Source organism: Equus asinus, chromosome 17 (genome assembly GCF_041296235.1).
Source record: "Equus asinus isolate D_3611 breed Donkey chromosome 17, EquAss-T2T_v2, whole genome shotgun sequence".
NCBI lineage: Eukaryota > Metazoa > Chordata > Mammalia > Perissodactyla > Equidae > Equus > Equus asinus.
The window spans coordinates 38,127,813-38,151,283 of NC_091806.1; the positions used below are offsets into that span (position 1 = coordinate 38,127,813).

At 40.3% G+C, this 23,471-nt stretch overlaps 1 protein-coding gene across 3 annotated transcripts; it reads left to right on the plus strand.

The window, feature by feature from the left end:
* Window positions 1-3,143: 3,143 nt before the first annotated feature.
* Window positions 3,144-22,327, plus strand: MS4A7 (membrane spanning 4-domains A7). Of its 3 annotated transcripts, none has more exons than XM_014861794.3 (7): window positions 3,144-3,293; window positions 7,903-8,062; window positions 12,963-13,097; window positions 13,721-13,777; window positions 15,566-15,772; window positions 18,419-18,520; window positions 19,305-20,598. In XM_014861794.3, exons 2-7 carry the CDS (start codon window positions 7,916-7,918, stop codon window positions 19,377-19,379), a joined length of 723 nt encoding a protein of 240 aa, XP_014717280.1. In that variant the 5' UTR covers window positions 3,144-3,293; window positions 7,903-7,915; the 3' UTR covers window positions 19,380-20,598. The 3 variants fall into 3 exon arrangements, with proteins under 3 accessions (XP_014717280.1, XP_070344012.1, XP_070344013.1); XM_070487911.1 differs by lacking the exon at window positions 19,305-20,598 and adding an exon at window positions 21,341-22,327 and having other exon boundaries at window positions 3,152-3,293; XM_070487912.1 differs by lacking the exon at window positions 19,305-20,598 and adding an exon at window positions 21,337-22,327 and having other exon boundaries at window positions 3,159-3,293.
* Window positions 22,328-23,471: the final 1,144 nt, after the last annotated feature.

Sequence of the window (23,471 nt, forward strand, 5' to 3'; positions counted from 1 at the left end):
CTCTGTTCTATTGGTCTCTTCCTCTCTTTGCACCATCTTGTCACTAGTCTTATTACTATGGCTGTATAGTCTCTCTTAACTACGCTTTTATTTTAGTGTAATGTAAGCCACACAAAGGCAGATGATTTTGGCTGTTTTGTTCATTGATGCACCCTATCTTAGTTAGCTTGGGCTGCTATAACAAAATACCATAGACTGGGTAGCTTAAACAACAGATATTTATTCCTCACAGTTATGGAGGCTGAGAAGTCCAAGGTCAAGGTGCCAGCAGATTTCATGTCTGATGAGAGCTCTCTTCCTGGTTAGCAGAAGGCCACCTTCTTGCTGTGTCCTCACAGGGCAGAGAGAGAGAGCGCTCTGGTCTCTTCCTCTTCTTGTAAGGACACGAATCCCTTCATGAGGACCCCACCCTCATGACCTCATCTAAACCTACCCCACCTCCAAATACCATCACATTAGTGGTTAAGATTTCAACATATAAATTTTAGGGGACATAAAAATTTAGTCCATAACATGTCCCCTAGATCACAGCCTGGCACAGAAGAGGCACTCCAAAAAATGTCTGAATGAAAAGTGATGCCCATTATTTTTCCAAATGTAATTTTTTTAAAGGAAGACTGTCCCCCTACACCTCTTCAGAAAGGGGATTTCTGTAAAGTTCCGTGAGGCGTGGCGTGGCAGATCTGCTGAGAATGAGGTGAAAAGAGACTCCGCCTTGTGCATCTTCCCACCCCCCCATACCGTTATGTCTGTCCTCAAGTTACGCCAAAGGTACAGAATCTCAGCCTCATCAACATCTGAGACAATCTCATTCTTTTCCTCCTTCCATCACCACTGAATGGTCAGTCCCAACAGCTGTGTTTTATTCAGACATCAAAGGACCTATCAAATAACCGTTTGCTTACACTTCACTTCAAAGGAAGGGTTTCACAATAGTTTTGGGTTCAGCTGTTCAAGTCAAGAGGATCAGTATAGTAAGTTCCAGCAGTAATAGTACAGCAGAGTAGTTAGAGCACGGTTCCTGAAGTCTAATTACCTGGATTCAAATTTAGACTCCACCAACCACCAGATGTGTGACCTGAGGTAAGTTACTTAACCTCTCTTTCACTTAGGTTATCAGTCTGGAGACAGAAACCTCCTGTTATTTCAACAGAGAGCACTTATAAAGAAGCATTAACTGTGCAATAAGAACTGAAAAGAAATCATAGAGATTAAAAATTGCATGTATCAGCCACTAGTAACTCCCTGAGTAACCTTTGGGCTTCAGTTTCTCCACCTGTAAAATGTGAGACTCGGAAAAGGATCCCTTAGCTTTCATTCTGCTGTCATGATGTGAGATTCTATGAAGCAGGGGGGAAAAAACTCATGCGTGGAGTCAATAACCAAAGTCAAACACCAAAGAGGACAGTGAACTGTGCTCTGGGGAATCTTTCCCAGACGGTCAGACCCTGCATTCTCTAGTTCTGGAGAAAAAAATCTCAGCCACTTCTGTTTAAGGTCAGTAGAGATCTGAGATGCACTTCCACTTTGGCTACCTCCACAATCTGCTTGGGGTTGGGCAGTAGGAAATTGAGAAATCCCTGGACTGTGCCCTTGAAGCAGGTTTAGCAGCATGAGTCACTTGCCAGTCTAGAGCATCAGGACCCTTTGAAAGAGGCTGAGGATATCCCAATCAATGCACAAGAGGGTGGATTTAGATTAAATGTAGAAAAATTACACATAGAGACCAGAGATCAGTCTAGAGATAAAGTCCACTTTTCTATAAAGGATGTAGGAGAAGATGTTGGACAAGAAATACACTTTTCTGAATGTTAATATATATATGTCAGACCCTATGCTGGGCACTTTAAATATGACTTATATACTTGAATTTGTATGTGGCTTCATCCTCTCAAAAACTCTGAAGGCCTTTTTAGCACCATTTTATATATGAGAAAACTGACTAGGTATTTAACTGATTTTCCCACAAATTCTTTCTCAGACTCAGAAGAGATGTTATTGCAAATTCCTCTCAAATTCCTTCTCAGGCTTCTCAAATGACCAAGATGCTTCTTTGGCAATTTTTTCAAAGCAGGTCACAGATCCAGTGGAAGTTCTGGACCATGAGGATTTTCTTAAATGAAGATGATGTTGGTCATGGGGATGAAGATGACGACAAAATGACAGACTGTTGCTCTGCTGCAAGCCTGGACCTAGCTGCCAAGATGCTTGGATTCCAGTCCTACTTCTTCCACAGACTTGACATGTGGTCTGTGGTAGGTTCCTTCAGCGATACACCTCATTTGGAGAAGAAAAGGATCAGACTAAAATTTTCTCCAAGTATTTTGAGTTTCTTCAACCACTTTGGCTTAGATTTGCTCCTTTTTCAGGGGACAGCTTTGCCAGCCTTCAGGAAATTGTGAAAGTACAGAGCATGTCATGCTGCCAGATACTGCGACAGGCTGCACTTTTCAGAGCCATCCTAACCCCTCCTTGCTCAGCCTTTCTGAGCAAACGCTCTTCTCCAAACAGCTTTAAAAGGAATGTGAAAGTGGCACCAATATCCCCATACTTCTCAGAATATGAGCTTGTTTGCAGCCCTGATGTCTCTGCCTCTGACTCCAATCCACTGGCATCTTTCCCAAGATGTGCCCGGACTTCCATGAGCATGAAGTTAGGAAGATATAAAGCCAGAGACAAAGAATGAAGAGGCACCCAAAAGAAGTAACAATTAGACAGTGGGTCCCCATAGTGTGCTTTCAGTTTGCCAAGAGATTGGGAAATGGGAAAATAAATAAACTCTCCCAATTCAGAATTAACATCATTAATTATCACTAGTTATTGAGTGCTTACTTTTTTTCTGTAAGCTCTTTACAGCCTTTCTCTTTAATTCTCCCAACAGCCTTATTGTGGAATGACTATTACCCATCCTCATTTAGTAGATGAGAAAACTCTACTAAAAGGAGAGGAACTAGTTGACTTACCTACAGGAATGGGGGAAATGAATTTTAACTGGGACCGTGCAACTCACTAGTCTTCACAAGCTCTTTCTCATGTGTTGCATCTATTTCGTGACATTGTCCAGACTTTAAAATTTAGAAAGAGGAAGCAGGGGTACTGTAAGTGCAGTAAAACTCATATCTTATGTAATCATAAAATACCACTCAAGAAAGGGACAGGAAGTCTCAGAGGTTGGAGAGCAGAGCAGCAAGATCGGTCCCACAGGAACAGCCAGTAGGCAGCTCTGGGCGACAGCTCCTCAGAGGTGAGCTGGTCCACCAGCCACAACACACAGGACTGGGCTGCAAGAACAGGTAGGCATCTTGGTTTGGATCATGAATCTTGGGGGGAGATTACTGTCTTTTGAACAGACAGTCAGGAATCAGATTCTTGTCTTGTCTCTGCTGCTGGCCACTTGCATGAATTGGTGAGTCAATTCCCCTCTCTGGGCCTCAGTTTACTTACTTTCCGAATGAGAGAATTGGGTGAGATGATCCTTAGGTTTCTTTCAAGATTTGAGGTGATGATTTCCTACAATCCTCTGCATTTCCTGGTATGTTCCTGAGTCTTACACAGAATATGCTCTCAACAAATACTGTGCAATTAGATCAAATCCTGTATTAGGGCCCCATTGTTCTATTCTAATTCTGTAATAAAGAAAATTGCTGTGTCTAGAGCAGTTATCCTCCAAGCTATGATTCGTTTCCAAAGTGGGGATTTTAAAACTGTCTTGAAAAGTTGCAGGCCACCCCAAGTTTGTCTCCACTTGGTGAATGTAGAAGGACCAAACATTTCTCTCAGATATTGGAGATTGGAGATGATGGGCTCAGTCTGGAGACGTCTTGTGAAGCCATAAAGAATCTTGGTTTTATAGAATTCCTCCTAAAAAGTAGCAATATGTGTCAAAATTTAAGGATAGCCTTAAACTAAGTGAATCCACTTCTAAATGTTACTCTAAGGAGACAATTGAATAGGTGAGGCCCCACAAAGGTGCTAAGATGTTCACAATAGCATTGTTTATAATGGTAAAAACATAGAAACAACCTAAATAGCCACGAATATGTGGCTGATTAAATGAATCTTGAAATACCTATTCATCTGAATACATGATTTGGCTTTTTTTATTGTGGTAAAATACACATAACACAAAATCTAGCATTTTAACCGTTTTCAAGTATCCAGTTCAGTAACATTAGTGCATTCACATTCTTGTGCAACCGTCACCACAGCTGAACTCCAGAATGTTTCATCTTCCCAAACTGAAACTCCATGCCCATTAAACAATAACTCCACATTCCCTTCTCCTCTCAGACCCTGGAAACCATCATTCTACTTTTTGCTCTATGAATTTGTACACTCTGGGTGCCTCACAGGAGTACAATCATACACTATTTGTCCTTCTGTGACTGGCATGTTTCATTTAGCATATTGTCTTCCAGATTCATCCCTGTGGTGGCGTGTGTCAGAATTTATCATTTGCCTTTTAGATTTAGGATTTTCATTATCTATATTTATTAGTGTCAAAGATGTCCACAGAATGATGTTGAATGCCAAAAAAAAAAAAAAGATTTATAAATGGTGTGGACAGAGTGACCCTGTTTATGTAGAATTAAGAATGTGTGTAAACATATGTGAAGAAAGAGAAGAGAGACAAAATGAGAGAGGAGAAAAAGGAGAATGTGAAGGATATGTATGAAACAGTAGTTATTTCATGGTAGTTGAGATTTAAGCTACTTTTTTGTTTTCTTCTTTAAATCTTACTCCCTTTTTATTGTATTTGCCATGTTATGCACTCTTTTAAACAAAACAATTAAAAAATAATATAAGAAAATAAATGTACATGGTATCTGAGAGTGTGGTGAGCTAGAGGGTACCAACTAGGCTTCTAGGTCCTAGCTCCGGGCTTAGAGTCAAGCTTATCCTGTAGTTCTTGGGCATGAGAACTGAAAAATACAGAAATGAATCAAGAACTACAGAGACTTTTTTTTAATCCTTAGGTTGGACATCAATCTTTTTCTTTCTTTCTTTCCAATTTTATTTTTTATTTTTTTTATTGTGGTAAGAACACTGAACATGAGATTTATCCTCTTAACGGATTTTTAAGCATACAATACAGTATTGTTATCTATAAGCACAAAGTAGCACAGATCTCTAGAACTTATTTATCTTGCATAACTGAAATTGTATACGTCTTGTACAGCAACTCCCCATTTCCTCCTCCCCCAGATCCTGGCAACTACTATTCTAGTCTTTGCTTCTATGAGTGTGACTATTTTAGATGCTTTACGTAAGTTGAATCACACAGTATTTGTCCTTCTGTGACCGGCTTATTTCACTTAGCACAATGTTCTCAAGGCCAGCCTTAAAAAAAAAATGAAATCTTGCAATATGTGACAATATGGACGAACCTTGAAAGACTGGTTATTGACACTAGAAAGAAGGGGTCTACTTCATGTATTTGGGCTATTAAGCCATAAGGAGCAAGGCAGAAGCCAAGTTATCAGAATATGGGAAGATTTCTGGAGAGACCATCAAGCACATTCCCTAAGGTCAGGAATATTCCTGTGGGTAACTATGGACATGATGAATTTCAGCTATAAGGGAGAAAGGTCACAGGGGCTGAGGATCATATGTAGCTAAATGGGCATGCTCAAATCTGCAGGGGATATAGAAAAGCTCCAGCATTAGGCTGCCTGGTTCAAATCTTGCCTCCACTACATGCTAGATATACAATCTTGTGCAAATTATTTAACCCCTCTAAGCCTTATCTTTCCTACCTGCAGAATTCAAGTAATAATCAAACCTATCTCTGAGAGCTGTTGTGCAGACTAAATGAGACTCTGCACAAAGCTCTTAGTAAAGTGCCAGACTCATAGTGGGTGCTCAATAAATGTTAGCAATTATCATTTTATTGGAAACTATTATTTGATTTTGAAAGTTAGAATCTCCTCAAACCTGATGCTTTTTCTACTTCTCTAGCTCTAAAGATGTGCTGGAATGCTTAGTAGAAGGGGCCTGGAACCATCCATGGCATCTTTACCCCAGCTCTACTGCAAGGATTCAGTGTCAGCACGATTCCCATCCTTGTTCATGCAAATCATCCATACTTCTGCCCGGATTCCAAAATCCCCCAAAATGAAAATGAGCACCTTAGACAAGGAGACTTTTCTTTTTAATAACTCTTCAAATAAGGTATTTGGTGTCCAGAGAGCATGAGAAACTTGACCAAGGCATAGAAGTAGAAATGGGGTAGAGGTCACTAACCTCTTATTGAGTGTTATGGAACACCTGATAAAGATCACAGAGGTATGACAAAAGGGACTCATGTACACCATCTCATTCAAATCCTCACAAGCATCCTTCATGATAGCATTATTGTTCCTATGTTATAGGTAATTAAACTGAGGATGAATGAGAGGAAATAACCTGCCTGTGGCCAGCTAATAAATATCAGAGCTGGAATTCCAGTGAGTTTTAGATATAACCAATATGTATTCAGAGTTTATCACATGCCCTGCTCTATATTGAGCTCATTACTGCATCATCTCATCTAACCTTCCTCACAAACCTATGAAGTGGCTAGAATAACTTGTCCATGGTGAGTTTAGTAATAATTGGTCAGTATAGAATATGAGTATAGGACTGAACTCCAAGACACACACTCAGGTGTGAAACTGGACGCTGAGGCATCAGACTTCTAGCCCAGTGCTCTTTCCCATTCTCCCCCACCCGTAATGAGACTGTGGATGCCAGGCTCAGTCTTTATATGTTACACACTGAGAAAGCCTGAAACCATTCCTAAAACATTAAGACGTTGAGTTGAAGCGTCAGCGAACAGAACTGTGGCACCATCAGATTATTACAAGATTTTATCCAAACTATGGCATTCAAGAGGGAGAATGTTGTGCTGAGAACGTATCTGGGGAGCATCCCAGGGGTTGAACTCTGTTGCTGACACCACAGAGGCCTAACAATGCTGCTGAGCTGTTAGACAGCAGACAACCTGCTCCTCGAGTCTGTATTGGAACTACCAATGACAGGAAGGAAGAAAGGGGAAGATAAGGAGGATTGATGTGGTATTGATAAAAATATCACAAGCTTCTGAGCCAGATCGACTTGGTTCAGACACCTTCTCATTATGCAAATACAGGCTACTCATAATTGTATTTGTTGCCATGTATTAAACATTTCCATATGCCAGGCTAAGTGCTTTGTGTGACTATTTCACTTAAGGAAAATCACTTGAACTTATTCGTCCTGAGTTTCTAAGATATAAAGTGATTTAATAACATCCAAGTCATTGTAAGGATTAGAGCTACTGTGGCCTAGAGCCTGGAATTCATCAGGAGTTAAATAAATGTTCATATTAACAATTATTAAGCTAACATAGGCATGGGGGTCATTCTAGGTGGGACAAACCCTATACTGGAAAGGGATGTGGAACAGGATTAATCAACATGTTTATGGAAAGAAAATAAGACTATGATGGAAGAATGAGCAGAACAGGTATAGCATAAAAGTACAACACTGGGAGATGTGGTGTGGGAATGTGCCACAGGTGAAGCAGGGGCAAGGAAGGCAAACAACTGGAAGTCAAGTCTGCTGGTGGGAGAGTGAGTTGGATACACTCAAGGCTGCAAAGCAAGTTCTATGTGAGTTGTTGGCCTCTCAAATGTGGGACTCCTTAAAACGTTTATAGCTTTCTCCCAGTGACATGCTTCCTGTCTACAATGGATGGACTGTGTCAAGCATGCTGGCTTTCCAACTCTTCCACTGCTCCTCACATATAGTTTTGTTCCTAAAGGACGGGTCCCACCTTGGACAGTGGAGAAAAATCTTAAGTTCCTGCAAACTTTAGTCCCTGGGAGTTTCATACCTTTAAGTCAAACCTTGAGTCCTAACTGAGCTCACTGCCTTTTCCAGAATCGTGAGCATCATGCTGTCAGAACCTAAGACCAAGGGAGGCTTTGACTTCTTCACTCCAAAGGGCATCATTAGCCCCGAAAAAGAGAAACTTGAACACACCTACCAAAAAGAAGATAACCTGCATAATGGTCTGGAAAAAGAAGCCACAGTTCTTGGAGTAAGTCCATCTCATTATAAAGGGAATACTGGGCAAAACATGGTCAATGTATCCAGACTACAGCTCTACAATGGATCTGGGAGGATAGTTCAGTTCTTTTCTGTCTGACTCCAGGCTAACTGGGACATGAAATGGGGCTTCATGGGAAGACTATATCTTCCTCAGGCCTTTCTGTACACTAACTAAAACCTCTAGGTCTTTCCCACCTGAAATCTACACGATAAAGTCTCTTGTAATTTGTCTTTAATAAAGTAGAGATTTTGGATTTAACCATATGATTTTACTGTATATGATTAAGTTAGATCTTCTTATTTTGAGCTCATCTCTTAAACATTTGAGATGAGACAATCTGGACTAATCTCACTATACATTTTCTCCCTGTTGACCTGAGTAACTGTAAGACATCCAAGCATCCTAGGTCATCATCTTTCTTATCTAGGACTTTAATCCCCACATGGTTCTGAATATCCCCTTCTAACATCCAACTCCTGCTTATTCTTAACTTTGGAGACCTTGCTCAGGTGTGCCCTCTAGAATTCAGGGTCAGTTAACATAATCCTCTTTATGCCCCCATTTTTTTCTCAAACCCCTCCTTATTGTACAAACAGAAATCTAGCTCCCAAGGGCACTGTTTCCATTGCAACCCCCACTTCTGGGCGTGAAAGTGAAGTGATTATCTTCTTTGCTTCCCGTGGACATTCTAGATCAATCTTTTCCTCTCATCCCTAAAAATTCCTGCTTTGGGGCCGGCCCCGTGGTGCAGTGGTTAAGTTTGCACATTCTACTTCAGCGTCCCGGAGTTCACTGGTTTGGATCCCAAGTGTGGATCTACACATCACTTGGCAAGCCATGCTGTGGCAGGCGTCCCACATATAAAGTAGAGGAAGATGGGCACAGATGTTAGCTCAAGGCCAGTCTTCCTCAACAAAAAGAGGAGGATTGGCGGTGGATGTTAGCTCAGGGCTAATCTTCCTCAAAATAAAAAATAAATATGCCAAAAAATACTCCTACTTTAGAATCTCATGTCATCCTACTAGGTAATTCACACCCACCTTTTTTTAAAAAATGATATAATTGCCCTTTTTATTTATGATTTAAGAAATCTTAATTTAATCTTCTACCCAAAAAAGATATTTTTGAAATGTTATTTATATTTTGAACACTGGAAAAGAATAATTACCTCAAGTAATTGTAGATAGTCACAAATTTCAAAAGTTTGTTTTAGGTAATTCTAATATTAGAATAATTGAGAATTGATAAGAGGATTAAAATTTAAGAACACTGAGTTTACTCTAAAAACCTAAAAGTAGGGCCCGGCCGTGGCTGAGTGGTTAAATTTGCACACCCTTCACTTTGGTGGCCTGGGTTTGTGGGTTCAGATCCCAAGTGTGGACCTACTTCGCTCACTAGCCATGCTATGGAGGTGTCCCACATACGAAAAAGAGGAAGACTGGCACAGATGTTAGCTCAGGGCTGGTCTTCCCCAAGCAAAAGAATAAGCAGAAGATTGACAATGGATGTTAGTTCAGGGTGAATCTTCCTCAGACAAGAAAAAAGAAAAAAAAAAATCAGTGTTTTAGAAAATAACATTAAATGATGTATTGGCAAATTGGATAAGTGATCATCCTTAGAAAAATCATCTGATGAATATGTTGCTTGAAAATAAAACCAATTAGTGTTTGTCATTCTACTATCAGTTACCAATATTCACTCCTTAATTTACTTCTTTCAAATAACCAGTTCCATGCTGACTTGCCTTTCTCTCTCTGAAGAAATCCCCTGTTCTCTTTGCCCATGAACCTTACAAGATAGCCTACACACAGCTATAATCATAAACACATTTCATTGTTTGCTTTAGCAACTTAATAAGAGATATTATAAATATATTTATTTGTTCATACATTCATGTATCACTTATTGAGCACCTTTAATGTGCCAGTCACTATTTTTACACAAAAGAGCCCTATTCTCATAGCCCTTATGATATATTGGAGAAACAAAGACAAATTTCAGTGCATTCCCACTTCCTTCACTCTCCCGGGTCCTTCACCTTTTTCCCACCAAGATATTGATTCCTCAGTCACTATCACTCCCTCCAGTAGAGTTTCTACCATAAGCCTTGGCTAGTTTAATATTCATGTTTATGATCCTTCCACTATCACGACCTCTCATTTCCTTGACCTCTTCTCCCCAAGAGTCTTGTCCATCCTTCCATAGACAAACATTCCTGTAGTTGTACACACAACCTTATGAATACTAATAGAAGTAAACCCTGCATTATCTACATTTCAAGCAATCCATTCTCCAATCTCCAACTCTAATCTTTCCAGATCACTCCCTCTGACTCAACGTTGACTCTTTCTTTAACCTCACTGCAAATGATTGATAATACACCTTTTTCACAGAGCCTTACTTCCTCTTACACTCACTTCCTTAGTTCACAAAGATCCCATAGTTCACTCTCTTGTGAACACCCCCAACAGACTTGTCCTCATCTCCTTAGAGCATACTCTTAAAAACTGTGACGTTGGTTTAATTCTAACCAATGGACTGTAAAAGCTGCATAAAAAGTACATGATATTTCTTTCATCCATTCACTTTCCCATTATCCCAGAAAACTATTTCATATGTTCTTTCTCCTCAAACTTCTAATGCTTCTTCCTTTTCTTTTGATTACCTTGCTTTCTATAATCCTAAGAAAATTGAGACAATCTGGAAAGGATGTCCACAATGTGGTACATTTCTACAATTACCCACCTCTGTAGCTGTATTTCTTTCTCCCCTCCCCATTGCTAAGAATAAAATGTCCATCTTCTAACTAATGAAAACTCTCCCTTGGTGCAACAGATCCAATCCCTTATCGCTTGTTCCAGTAATTTCCCCTGCATAATTATTCTTTATCAATTTCATCAGCCCAGAATCTTACTGAAAATTCTCCCATCTTGAAAACATAAAAGCAAAAACAAAAACTTTTAACTTCACACACCCTCCAGCTAATGCCCCATTCACTACTTGCCTCCCCAGCCACGTTCCTCTAAAGGGTAGGAAGTCAACGTCTCCCATTACTCTTGAATGATATTTTCTCTTGAATCATATGCAATGGCATTTGTCCCCTTTCTTCCACATTACTAACTCAATTTCCAAGACTCCATTGTTAATTTTTTTGAGCTAATTGAAGTGTTTGGTGCGGTTGGCCACTCTCTCCTACTTGAAACAGTTTATTCACTTCGCTCGTGGACATCATATTACTCTGGTTTTTCTCCTTCCTTCTTGGCTGCTCCTTTTATGTTCCTTTACTGTTTCTATTTATTTCTCTGATCCTACATTTAGAGTGCTCATAGTTCTGTCCTTGATTTCATTCTCTTTCTATATCTTCCACAATGGTGACCTCATTCAGTAATATGGCTTTAAACGTTGTCTTCACTTATAGAAAAGACTGTATCCCTTGCCTGGATCTCTCCTCCAAACTTAAGACTCAAATATCCAACAGCTTATGTACATGTTCACTTGGATATCTACTAGACATCTCTCCCTTAACCTCTGCCAGATTGAAATCCTTGTCTTCATCCCCAAACCTGCTCCTCATACAGTACTCACCATCTCAGATCAATGTTAATTCCATCATTTCGATGCTCAAGCCAAAACCCTTGGAGGTAAGCTTCATTGCTCTCTTTCGTCATCCACATTCAAACTGTCAGCAAATCCTATACGTTTAATCTTCATATACATCTAGAATCCAACTACTTCTCATTACTTCTACTATCGTCTTCTTTCAAGTCAATATCATCTCACATGTGAATTATTATACTACTCTCCCTATTTATCTCCTTGCTCTGTTTCCTTAAAATCTATTCTCAGCAAAGCAGATAGAATGATCTTTTGAAAATATACATTGCATCATGTAATTGCTTTGATCAAAATTATCCACTGGGCTTCCCTTTTTACTCAGAATGAAAGGCAAAGTTGGTAAAATAGCCTGCAAAGCCCTACATAGTTTGCACCGTGCCCCTACTATTTCTCAGGCCTAATTGTCTACTACTCCACTCTTAGCTCATTCTACTTTCCAAGGAACTTATCTGCAAAGGACATAATACATGTCCGGTGGCAGCAATTTTCATTTGCTTTATTCCCCTGATGCCTGGCATACAATCAACATTCAATAAATATTAATTGTAGGAATGTTGAATTTTCTTGATTTTAAGTTATTTCTCCTATGTTTGCATAATCTTTCATATGCATTTGAAACAGTGAGTAATAGTGTGGGCTCTAGTAAGAGGGCTGAAATCCTAGTTCTTCCAGTTGGTCATTTGTATGGGTTTGTACAAGTTATTTTAACTCCTGGGTCCTCATGTTTCTCATCAGCAAATAATGAGATTAATAGCCAGAACGTAAAAAGTGTTCAAAGAATGTAGGCTATTGCTATTGTCATTGGTGTCATTAAAATTATTATTATTATTAAAATCCAATGATGAATATGATAAGATGAATTATAGCACAGAAGACTTCCTGTTCTATTTTGTTTCAATTGAAATTGAGGTTTTGTTTAATACTCCCTTGATAAGTGTACTTTCTATATCCATCTAATTAGACTACTGTCCAGAAAAATATTCTCCATCTTCTTCTAGAACCAAAAAAGATTTGTCAAATATCTTTCTCAAAATAAAGTTAAAATGCGTATATTATCACTCCCTGATTTGCTAGTTGAATAAACTTATCTGAAAAGAAAAGAGGTTAGATATACATGACTTTCTCTCAGACAATGTCTATTGGCTTCCTGAACACTTTTTTTACTCCTTAATATGAAAAATTATAATATTTTTAGACTCTTTATAATTCATAATGTACATAACTTTCATCTGTTTAAAGTGTGTTCTAGAATTTTCCTTCTTGTCTCTTGTAGACTATCCATATCCTGTGTTCCATGACGATTTCAAGTTTGGGGGCCATTTTGATTTCTGCTCCCTACTCTTCTAACTTCAACCCAGCAGTTTCCACCATTTTAATGTCCGGGTACCCCTTTGGAGGAGCTCTGTGTGTGAGTAGAGTGGGGTCACCAAGAGGGGATATGCTTTATAAATGCTAACTGGGTGCTAAGTCATGGCGTGACTCAGTTCCAAGAGGCAGGAAGATAGGAGAAGAAAGCCAAGGCCCCAAACTTCCTCTCTGTATCATCCCACTTCATGTCTCTCCAGTTTAGGAAGAACAGCAGAGGGGCTTAATCCATCCTCCTGTGTGAGCATCTCAGGGCATGACCAGTTGGGGCAGGAGACAAGAGGGGAAGGTAATACAGTGCGCATACCAGGACAGCATTTCTTACCTGGCCCGACAGCATACCTCTGGAAAAGTGGAAGATTTTTCACATCCTTCTTTGGGGCTTTGATGAGGCCATTGGACTCCCTCTAGTTTAAAATAATCCACTCATCAGGTACTGAATGAAAAGTTCATTTCACCCTCTGTGCATCTGCCTAGTCTTCAGAGTTAATGTAAGCATCCTGGAGGTGAAAATCAGGCCTCGCTATCAATATGGATCCACACCATTCCTACAGTGTTATATCTCTAAAAGTTCCACATTACACAGTGATTGAGTGATTGACAGTAACATGGTGACCATATTTCCACAAGACAACTGAAGTGATCATTTCTCTCTTTTCTGAGCAGTTTGCTGTTACTGGATTCCTCTCAATTATCTCTGGGAAAAAATCAGCTAAGGCGTTTGTAAGTATGAGAACCGTTAAATCTCAGGTGGTTGGAATAAAAGGAACATCACAGTTAATTCTTCTAGTTCAAAAATCACCATTTGACAGTTTAGGGCAATAAGGCTCAGAGCAGGTGAGGGAGCCCAAGTTCTCTCCTGGCAGAACCAGGAGTAGAACCCAAATTCCTAGACTTCTAGACGGGTGCTCTTTCCCCCACAAAATGGTGCTCCTGGACCATATTCCAATTTGGGAGAAAGTTTGCCTTAATTGTTTAAACAGTAGAAAGTTTTAAATACACCATGGACTCTTTATAACTTGCTATCTTGGCCCTGAATAGGGCAGATGACCATCCCAGCTAGAGCCTAGAGATCCTTTTTCTAGAAAAACCTGCCTCATAATGAGTCAATTTCCCTAAATGACAGGGTCAGAGGCAGAAGTGTGTGGGCTTAGATCCTGTGGCTATGTCCTCCAACCCCTCTAAAACAAGGAATTATCGGATTGTAGGCGCTTTCCTGACAAAGGTAAGGAGTGGGTGAGAAAAGCAGCTGAGGCCTTTGATCCTCTCCATAGCAACCTTTCACTCTCCCCGGCCACACACCCACAAAGATGACTTAGGGAAAAGCCACATCCTGACACAGGAAGATACACAGTCTGGTTAGCCATGAGTGAGGGCACATAAGATGGTATACAAGGCCAGTATATGCTCCTGACACTTGAAGCTGGAGTCTAAAACCCAGAAACAGTGGACAGGGTTTTAAAGAGTTCATAGCATTGGATGGGGTCAGAGTTCCGGACTTTGAATCAGGAAATGTGTACTCCTGTCCCAGCACTCTCGTTGACCCATCTGTGTGCTTGAAAAAGTTCCTTCCTTGTCTGGGCTTTAGTTTCTCACTTACAAAATGTGGAAGATAAACATGTGAATCTCAGAGGTGGCTTCCCAACTGCCCTGAATACACTGAAAGGGAAAAGTGTACTTGGGATGACCTGACATGAAGTGGACTCCACATACGGGAGATAAGACAATGTGTGGGCTCCATTGCCCATGTGGTAGCTCTGGGCAAAGGCACTGCCTGTTCAGTCTGCTTTGCCTTCAGGGACTCAGCACTTGAAGCCATATAGCTACTGGGCCAAAGAGGAAGAGGGCAGGGAAATCATCCTCTCCAACACACAGTATCCAACAGTGATTTCAAACAGAAAAGAGCATTCGCCGGGAACCTGGCACAGAGTCTGTTCCATCAGTGTCTTTGCAGAGAAATCAAATCCTGTGAGAGCCTTTTACCCCAAAGTGTAGACTATGACCCAGCAGAGAGTGTCGTGAATGTGGTTCTTGTAGGCCTGGTCCACCTCCAGGTAGATGTTCCAACTTCTCCAGTTTGCTTCTGCCTTTTCTCTGAAGCTACTTCTTTATGGAACGAGAAGCCATAGATTGATCATCCCAGGAGGAACCACAGGCCATATTCTAGAAGTCCTTAAAGCAGCAGAATGATTCTAAGGCTGTTGAGGAAGTCAAGGGAGCTGCTGGCAGGGGCCTAAGCAGTACCATCTCTGTCTTCAGCGCTGCAGAGAGTCAGGAAGCCCGAACCCTTATCCCCAAGGAGGCATTATTCATGCATTCTCTCATTCAACAAACATTGACTAATTACGTCAGGCGATAAACTAGATAGTGAGGAGGGATACAGAGATGAATAAAACACAGCCTGTGCCCCCAAGAAATACGGATATTAGAGAAAGAGACCCATGGATTGAGGGATAACAGCGTCCCATGCTGCTTCTCTGATGAGATCTCAATGCGGAATTTCTCTTCCAGGCCATGAGCAGCTTGACCTCCAGTGCAGTGAGCTCTGTGGCCGCTGGAGCAGGCCTCCTCCTCCTCGCTGACAGCCTGGTAGCCCTGAGGACTGCGTCTCAACAGTGTGAATCAGGAAAGGAATATCTATCTTCATTGCCTTATTCGAGGTACTATTATTCGACATATGAAGTCAAGGAGTGTTTCCTGGCTGGCATCAGCCTAATAGTAAGTAGTTTCAGATTGAATATCCTGTCATGTGAAGTCTCGGTGTCTCCCTTTTGCATAATCTCTGCTTTCTCAGCAGTCTCTAGCCCTGTTGGTCTGAATGCCCAGAGACAGACAGAAAAAAACCAATTATGGTTGCAAGAGGCCTGTCGGCAGACTGCACAATATGGGAGATATGCTGTGCAAAGTCAAAAAAGGAGATCAAGAAAGGCTGTGGGTAGTCTATCCCTTCAGCAGTCTCTCTTAAATAATAAATATTCCATTTTTAATAGGTTGAACTCTCAAAGTTCCCCCTCTGTTGAGCAGGCATATTTTTTCCTCAATGCAGGCAGGAAATATCCCCCTTTATGTGAATTTTATTTGATCGAGATTAATGTATCCTACACTAAGGTAGGCACAGAACTTGAACCTTTAGCCCAAACACACAATTATTCTACTTTGGCCCAGCAGTGCTTACAGGCAGTGAGAGGAAGATAGGAGATGGCCACCAATGGATTCCACTCCTAGCAGAAATGTCATCTCTGGGCAGCATTTTCTTGCTAGATTTCCCCCAAACTCATTGGTCACTATTGTTGATGGTGACATTCCTGGCTTAGTCAATCCTCTCTATAAACTCATAGTTTTAAAACCATAAACTTTGGCCCTTTAAGGAGAAAGATTTCTTCCTTTGGGACTCCTCCTAGTAGGAGCCTGGGAGACAAAGGCAATATCTCTTTTCCCTTGGCTCAATCTGATTCATGAATCTCAGAGAACATTGGCAAGTTTCTGGACTCATGGCCTTCTATGAGTCTGCCCATGTAACCCAGAGATTATCAAAAGTAACCTCTTTGATCCAAGAGATGGAGGAAGTGAAAGAGCACAGAGACCCATCTGGTTAGAAATCAGCATGAGGAAGCCGTGGAGACAGTATGACCCCGGTGTAGGGCAGATGTCCGGGAAAGCAATGTGAGTGGGAGAGGCATCCTCCCCGCTAGGATATTGGGAGTTTAATGTAATGAAAACTAATCTCAACACATCAAACTCCCTCCCATTCTCAGATAACTCGAGCCAAAGGGAACTGCTTGCAACATCAGAGAAGTTGCAACACAGCAGACTAAGTGGACCCCAAAGATCCACTCTTTCTTTATTAACACAAAGATAACCTGGGCAAAAGTAACAAATTAAAAAAATTCAAAATATATATCTCAGGTTGGAAGAAGGAAGGAAGAGAGGGTGGAAGGAAGGAAAAATCAAGAAAGAAGGACATCTTAGGTTCCAGAAACTAAGAAGCACCCCAAGATCAGATAACCAAACAAGAACTGAGACCAGAAAATCAGGGAGGGCTGGATAGGAATACAGGTATTAGAGGCTGGGATCATGCAATGTTAATGCCATGATGGGATTTGAGGTTCTTTAGGCCCACAGGAAGCAGCGAGCTCACCCTGAGTGCCCTGCAAAAATGTTCGAAGCTGAGACTGAATATTTACCCTGTTTATGAAAATAAAACAAGGAAAACTCTGCCCAACATCCCACGAAACTTCAAGAAACTCTGCCATAAAGGTTTCTAGGATGAAATTATCTCACCAAGCCTTGGGCAGGTGTGATATCCAAATTCAAAAGGGTTAACTTAAAATCTGTTCCCGGATCCATGAAACTTCTAAGATTCTACCAGAATCAAACCTAAAACTACCATCTAAGGAAATGTCCATAAACGCAGTTTATGAGTCTCCTGCGTATCAAAGATTCCCCTCCCCGCCACCCACACATTGAAATTATCTAAGAACAAAAATATCTTGAAAAACATGAAAAAAAAAATAAGGAACAGCAGCAAATGGAACAAACATGACAGTTAGTTGCCCTAGAATTGGAGATTCTATAATAATTTGAAAAAGGCTATAATGAAAACATTTTAAATGATTAAAGATATAAAAAAGGAATTGAAACCAAAATGAAAGAACATCACAGCAAGAAAAAAGAACAAGTGGAATCGAGAAAGAACTAAATAGTATGGTTAGATATGAAAATTATAATCTTTGAAATTAAAAATTTAGCACATCAGTTAAATAGCAGATTCAACATACCCAAAGAAATAAAGAGTGAAACGAAATTTAGCTCTGATTAAATCACACAGAATACAACACACTAAGATAAAAATTTGGAAAACATGAATGAGAAGTTAAAAGGCACAGAAGATATAGTGAAGTGAAAAACTCCAACACACCTCTAATTTGAGTTCCAGTAGGACAGCATGGGAGAGACGGCGTATGCAAAGAGAAATAACTGAAAATCTTTCCAAATTCAAAAAAGACATGAAATTTCAGTCTGAAGGAATGCACTGAGACAGTTGAAGGATGAATAAAAACAAATCCACACATAGAATCATCATGACAATAAAAAGCACCAAAGAAAAAAGAAAATAATAAAAGAAATAGAGATAAATGAAGGATTATTCTTAACTCAAAATGTGGGATATCAAGGTTTTGAGATGGACCCATTGCTACCTATTTTCCTTCTGTTAAGAGATCCAAAAGAGAAAGCAGCAAAGAGAATTAACAATTTTCTGTGTCCCTTATTCTGTCCACTGCTACAGCCTTCATCCCCCAGACCCCTCTAAGTCAGGCACAGGAGCTAGCCTATGGCACTGATCATTCCTGTCCTGGTTTGCAGGGTGTGCTGGTGGTGATGCTCACCTTCACTGTGCTAGAGCTCTTACTCGCTGCCTATGCTTCTGTCCTTTGGTGGAAACTGGTCTACTCCAAGAACTCTGGGGTGAGTACACTGACATGTCACATGATATCTGCTGGGTCCCAAGATTTGAGGTATGATGATCGAGGTCTAACCAGTAGCAGAAAGAGGAGTCAATTAGTGGTCATGAAGTGCACATGAAAGGCGACTTTTGCAGTGAGAAGAGAGTTCAGTTAATGGGCTCCTTCATGATGACACTCTGGTCATCTGAGATTGGCTGGTGCCGCCTGAGCAGCAAACCAGTTACAGAATTGTTTAATAAGAAGCTAGATGGCTTTAGACATCACCTGGCACAACCCTTTATGAAAGAACTAAGGCTTGGACAAAATTATATGGAGAATGAATGATACAGACTAATGGGCTGAGAATGAGAACTTGCATCTCACTCTTGTGGTGAATAGTCACCTGCCTCCCTCGAGATTCTCCATGGTCCAGTGCACTTGCTCATGTGATGAGGTTTTACTAGGATGTCTCTGTTCTGTTCATGCTTTCCTGCATTCTTCCTTAGGTCCTCTTAGGTCTTGACATTATAATTTTAAAACATTTTCCTTTCCTCTAAAAGCCATAGTTAAAAAAAAAATTTTTAAAGGATTGAATAAATTATGATGCAACTATGATCTTATCAGAAAATGGTGACATGATTGGAGAATGGCACTTGTTTGAACTAATACTGATGCAATTATATATTACGGTAAAGTTGGAAGAGCTAATACTGTACAACATTTGGGGGGGATATATTATAAATATGCAACGAAAGCGTCCTAAATCAGAGTTAAAAAAAACTACTAACAAACTTTATCTTTTCTAGAGTGCGTTTTCCTTGCCGTGGTCACAAGATAATATCCAACAAGTCAAAAAGAATTCTTCAAGGTCATGGATATGAGTAGCTCTTGGCCTTAGAGAAAAAAGGAGGAGAAACCCAATGCTCATGGCAGTGTGATTAGATTTTCCTGAAATTTAAGCTACTTTAGACACTGAAAGAAACTTAAAAAAATAGCTTTTGTTGAGTAGTTTTATTGCTCTTGAAAATAATTTCTCGAAAGCCCAGGTCAGTAAAATTTTACTAGTCAGTCTTCCAAAAAGGCCATAAACCTCATAAACTTCTCTAGGTAAACTGAGAAGAAAGTGATTCATCTATCCATAAGTAAGAAGAGAAAATGTGCACTCTTGTGCTAGTGTGAATTGGCTAAGTCTATGTGGCTATACAGGCCCTGTTTCTGTATTATTTTCACACTCATATTGCTTAAATATTAGATATTAGAGATTGCAAAAACACTGTAATTAAAAACACTTTGAAAATATATGGCTCCATTTCTGCCAATTGAATGAATTGAATTTCCGTCGATCGAATATGGCTTAATATTCTATCTCATTTAATGACTTTATTCTTAACTATCTTGATCCAAATATTATAATTATTCACAATGCTCTTTACAATCTAAGTTCTAGATTAAATAAGAAATTAGACATATAGAAATAATACTGGCCAGGTGGCATAGTGGTTAAGTTCGCGTGCTCTGCTTTGGCAGTCCAGGGTTTGATGGCTCGGATCCTGGGTGCGGACCTACACACATCTCAGCAAGCCATGTTGTGGTGGCATCCCACAAAGAAGAACTAGAAGGACTTACAACTATGATATACAACTATGTACTGGGGCTTTGGGGAGAAAACAAAGAGGAATATTGGCAACAGTTGTTAGCTGAGGGCCAATCTTCCTTACCAGAAAACAGGGAAATAATATCAATTTTATTACTGTGTTGGAGTAAAGAATATGATGAACCCAATAAAGAGGTTCTTAATATTGCTTCCTGGGTCTAGGCTTTGGGTCATATCCCAGAGGGGAATGTGCAACAGAAATGCATGTGTACATTTTCCAAGTGACATATACAAAAATGGTCAAAGAAGTAATACACATAACAGCCCTCAAAAGGAAACTATCCAAAAGGCTACAAACAGTGGAAGAGACAAAATAAAAATTGTGCGATATTCAGACAATGGAGTACTGTACCACAATGTGACTGGACAAATCGCAATTACACGCAGGCATATCAATAAATCCCACAAACATAATGTACAGGGGGAAGAAAAAGTCATGAGAAAAAGCACATACTGCATAATTCCATGTATATAAAGAACTTTAAACGCAAGCAAAATTAACATGTAGTGTTAGAATCACGATAGTGGTTACCTTTTGGGATAGAAATTGGCAGGGGACCCAGAGGGCCTATGGGTTCCTGGAAATGTTCCTTTGCTTGATCTGGATGCTGGTGCTGTGCATACATTACTTGTGTTCTCTTGTTTCTATAATTGAATAAAAATGTTTTTTAAAAAGCTATTTTTGATTTCTTACTCCTGTCTAACTATTGAGTCATCCTTCACTTCTTCTCTATTGTCAAATTCCTTTAAAACATCATCTCCCTTAGGGGCTGGCCCCATGGTCAAGTGGTTAAGTTCTCTCACTCTGCTTTAGCGGCCTGGGGTTTCCCGGTTCGGATCCTGGGCGTGGGCCTATGCACCACTCATCAAGCCATGCTGTGATGGCATCCCACATAGAAGAACTAGAATGGCTTACAGCTAGGATATACAAGTTTGTACTGGGGCTTCGAGGAGAAAAATATTAAAAAAAAGAGGAAGATTGGCAACAGATGTTGGCTCAGGGCCAAACTTGCTCACCAAAAAACTGTCAAACACTTAAGAAAAAAAATTATCTCCCAAAAACCTCAGAGACATCCTTGACTCTTCTCTTTCTTTCACATACCATATTTAAACTATCATTAAAACCTGCTAGGTTTAACTTCAAAACATATCGAGTCTAATTACTTCTTTTCTTTTTTTTTGAGGAAGATTAGCCCTGAACTGACTGCTGCCAATCCTCCTCTTTCTGCTGAGGAAGACCGGCCCTGAGCTAATGTCTGTGCCCATCCTCCTCTACTTTATACGTGGGACACCTACCACAGCATGGTTTGACAAGCTGTGTCATGTCCACATCCAGGATCCGAACCGGCGAAACCCGGGCCGCTGAAGCTGAACATGGGAACTTAACCGCTGCGCCACTGGGCGGGCCCCCCAGTCTAATTCCTTCTCACCATCTCACAAGTACTCTGGTTCATCATTTCCCACTGGCATTATTGCAATGAGCGACCAACCCCCACACCACTCAGTCTGTTCTCCACATAACAGACAGTGAGTTTTTTTTAATCTAAAATCATATCATGTCATTCCTCTGTTCAAACGCATTCCATTTCATTTAAATAAAAGCCAGCATCCTTAAGTGTCCTGACAGGATCTGAACTGTCATTTCCTCTCTGATCTTCTCTTTGACTACTTTCTCCCATGCTCTCTCTACTCCAGCCACAGTGGCCTTTTGCTGTCACTTGACATATTCTTTCTTCGGGAATTTCACACTGGCAGGTCCCTCCATCTGGAATGCTTTTCTTGCAATGATTTGCATTGCTCCCTTCCTCACTTCTTTCAGCTCCTTCTTCAAATCTCTCAGCCTCAGTGAAATTTCACCCACCAACCTACATAAAATTAGAGACTTTTTTCCCCTTCACTTGCTTATTTTTTCTCCATAGCACTTACTACCATCTGACATACTATGTATTTTATTTATTTGTTTGTTAATTGTACGTCTACCCCTACTAGTCTGTAAGCTACATTAGGGCACTCACTTACTACTCCCTGCTGGGGTTTCCACCTTCTATTTGTGTGTTTTCAAACTTGTGTGTATGTCTGTATTAATATTTTAAACTGGAGATTGAGTACATTGGAGATTCCTCCTTGTCCCAGAAGCCAAAGAATGAAATAAAACTATATTTTATCCAGGAGCTATATCTTGCTTGTGTTTGCTATTAATAGAAAGGTTCTTCAGAATATCTGGAGAATTTATTCAGCATTATCTGGAATAATATTTCATATAAGATTATCTGGAATGTATTCAGGATTATCTGGAAGAATATTCCAAACTGATGGAAGCTGTGGTAAAAATAGTGCGTCTTTCATTTGTAACTTTCCTCCGGCTCCCCCCACCTCCCCGGCCCGAGCCTGGGTATCTTTCACAAATGGCACAGCGTACTCAGTTTCTACTCAGTCAGAAATTTGGGAGTCAATCTTGACTCCTTCTTTTCCCACATTCACTTTGGGAAACGAATGGCAAGAACCACTAACGAGAAGTTCTAATAAACTCATGGGAAGAAAAAGAGTGAATGGTTTTAACCAAGTCCAAGCAGACATTACAGATATTTAACACACAATTCTAGGACTGCGAGTTCTCGTTCCTGATTTTTTTTTTAAATGCAGCTTCCCCAAAAACGTAACTCAAAATTCGTGGCTGAGCCACACATACTCAGATCTTTATCACGAACTCTCCAATTCTTCCTCTGATCTCAGCCAACCAGGTGAAAGATTCTCCTTGTTGGCTTGATGAAGTAAACAAGCAGCCATGTTGAGGAAGCAAGGAACTGAAGGTGTCCTCTAGGACCTAACGGTCAGCAAAACCCAGGGCCCTCTCAACTCCAGCCAGCAAAACCCAGAGCCCTTAGTCATACAACCAAAAGGAAATTAATTCTAACAACCTGAATGTGCTACAAAGTGAGTTTTCCCCACTCGAATCTCCAGACAAAAACACAGCCTGGCTGACACCAATGCAGCCACGTGAGACCTTCAGCAGGGCCACCTAGCTAGGCCATGCCTCAACTCCCGATTCACGAAAACTGTAAGATAATAAATGTGTGTTGTTTTAAGCCAAGAAATTTGTGGTAGTTACATAGCAATGGAAAACTAATATACTCTGGATTGTTGCATGGAAAATGGAAGAGGAAAAGCCAAGTTCAAATCTTAGCTCCACTGCTTATCAGCAGTAACTGTGGTCCCCAGTTTCCTCATCTTTCAAATGGGTATTCTAATAGAACCTACCTCCCAAGGCTATTGGAAGCATGATTCCATAGCACATGAAGAAGGATGAATTTAATGAGGG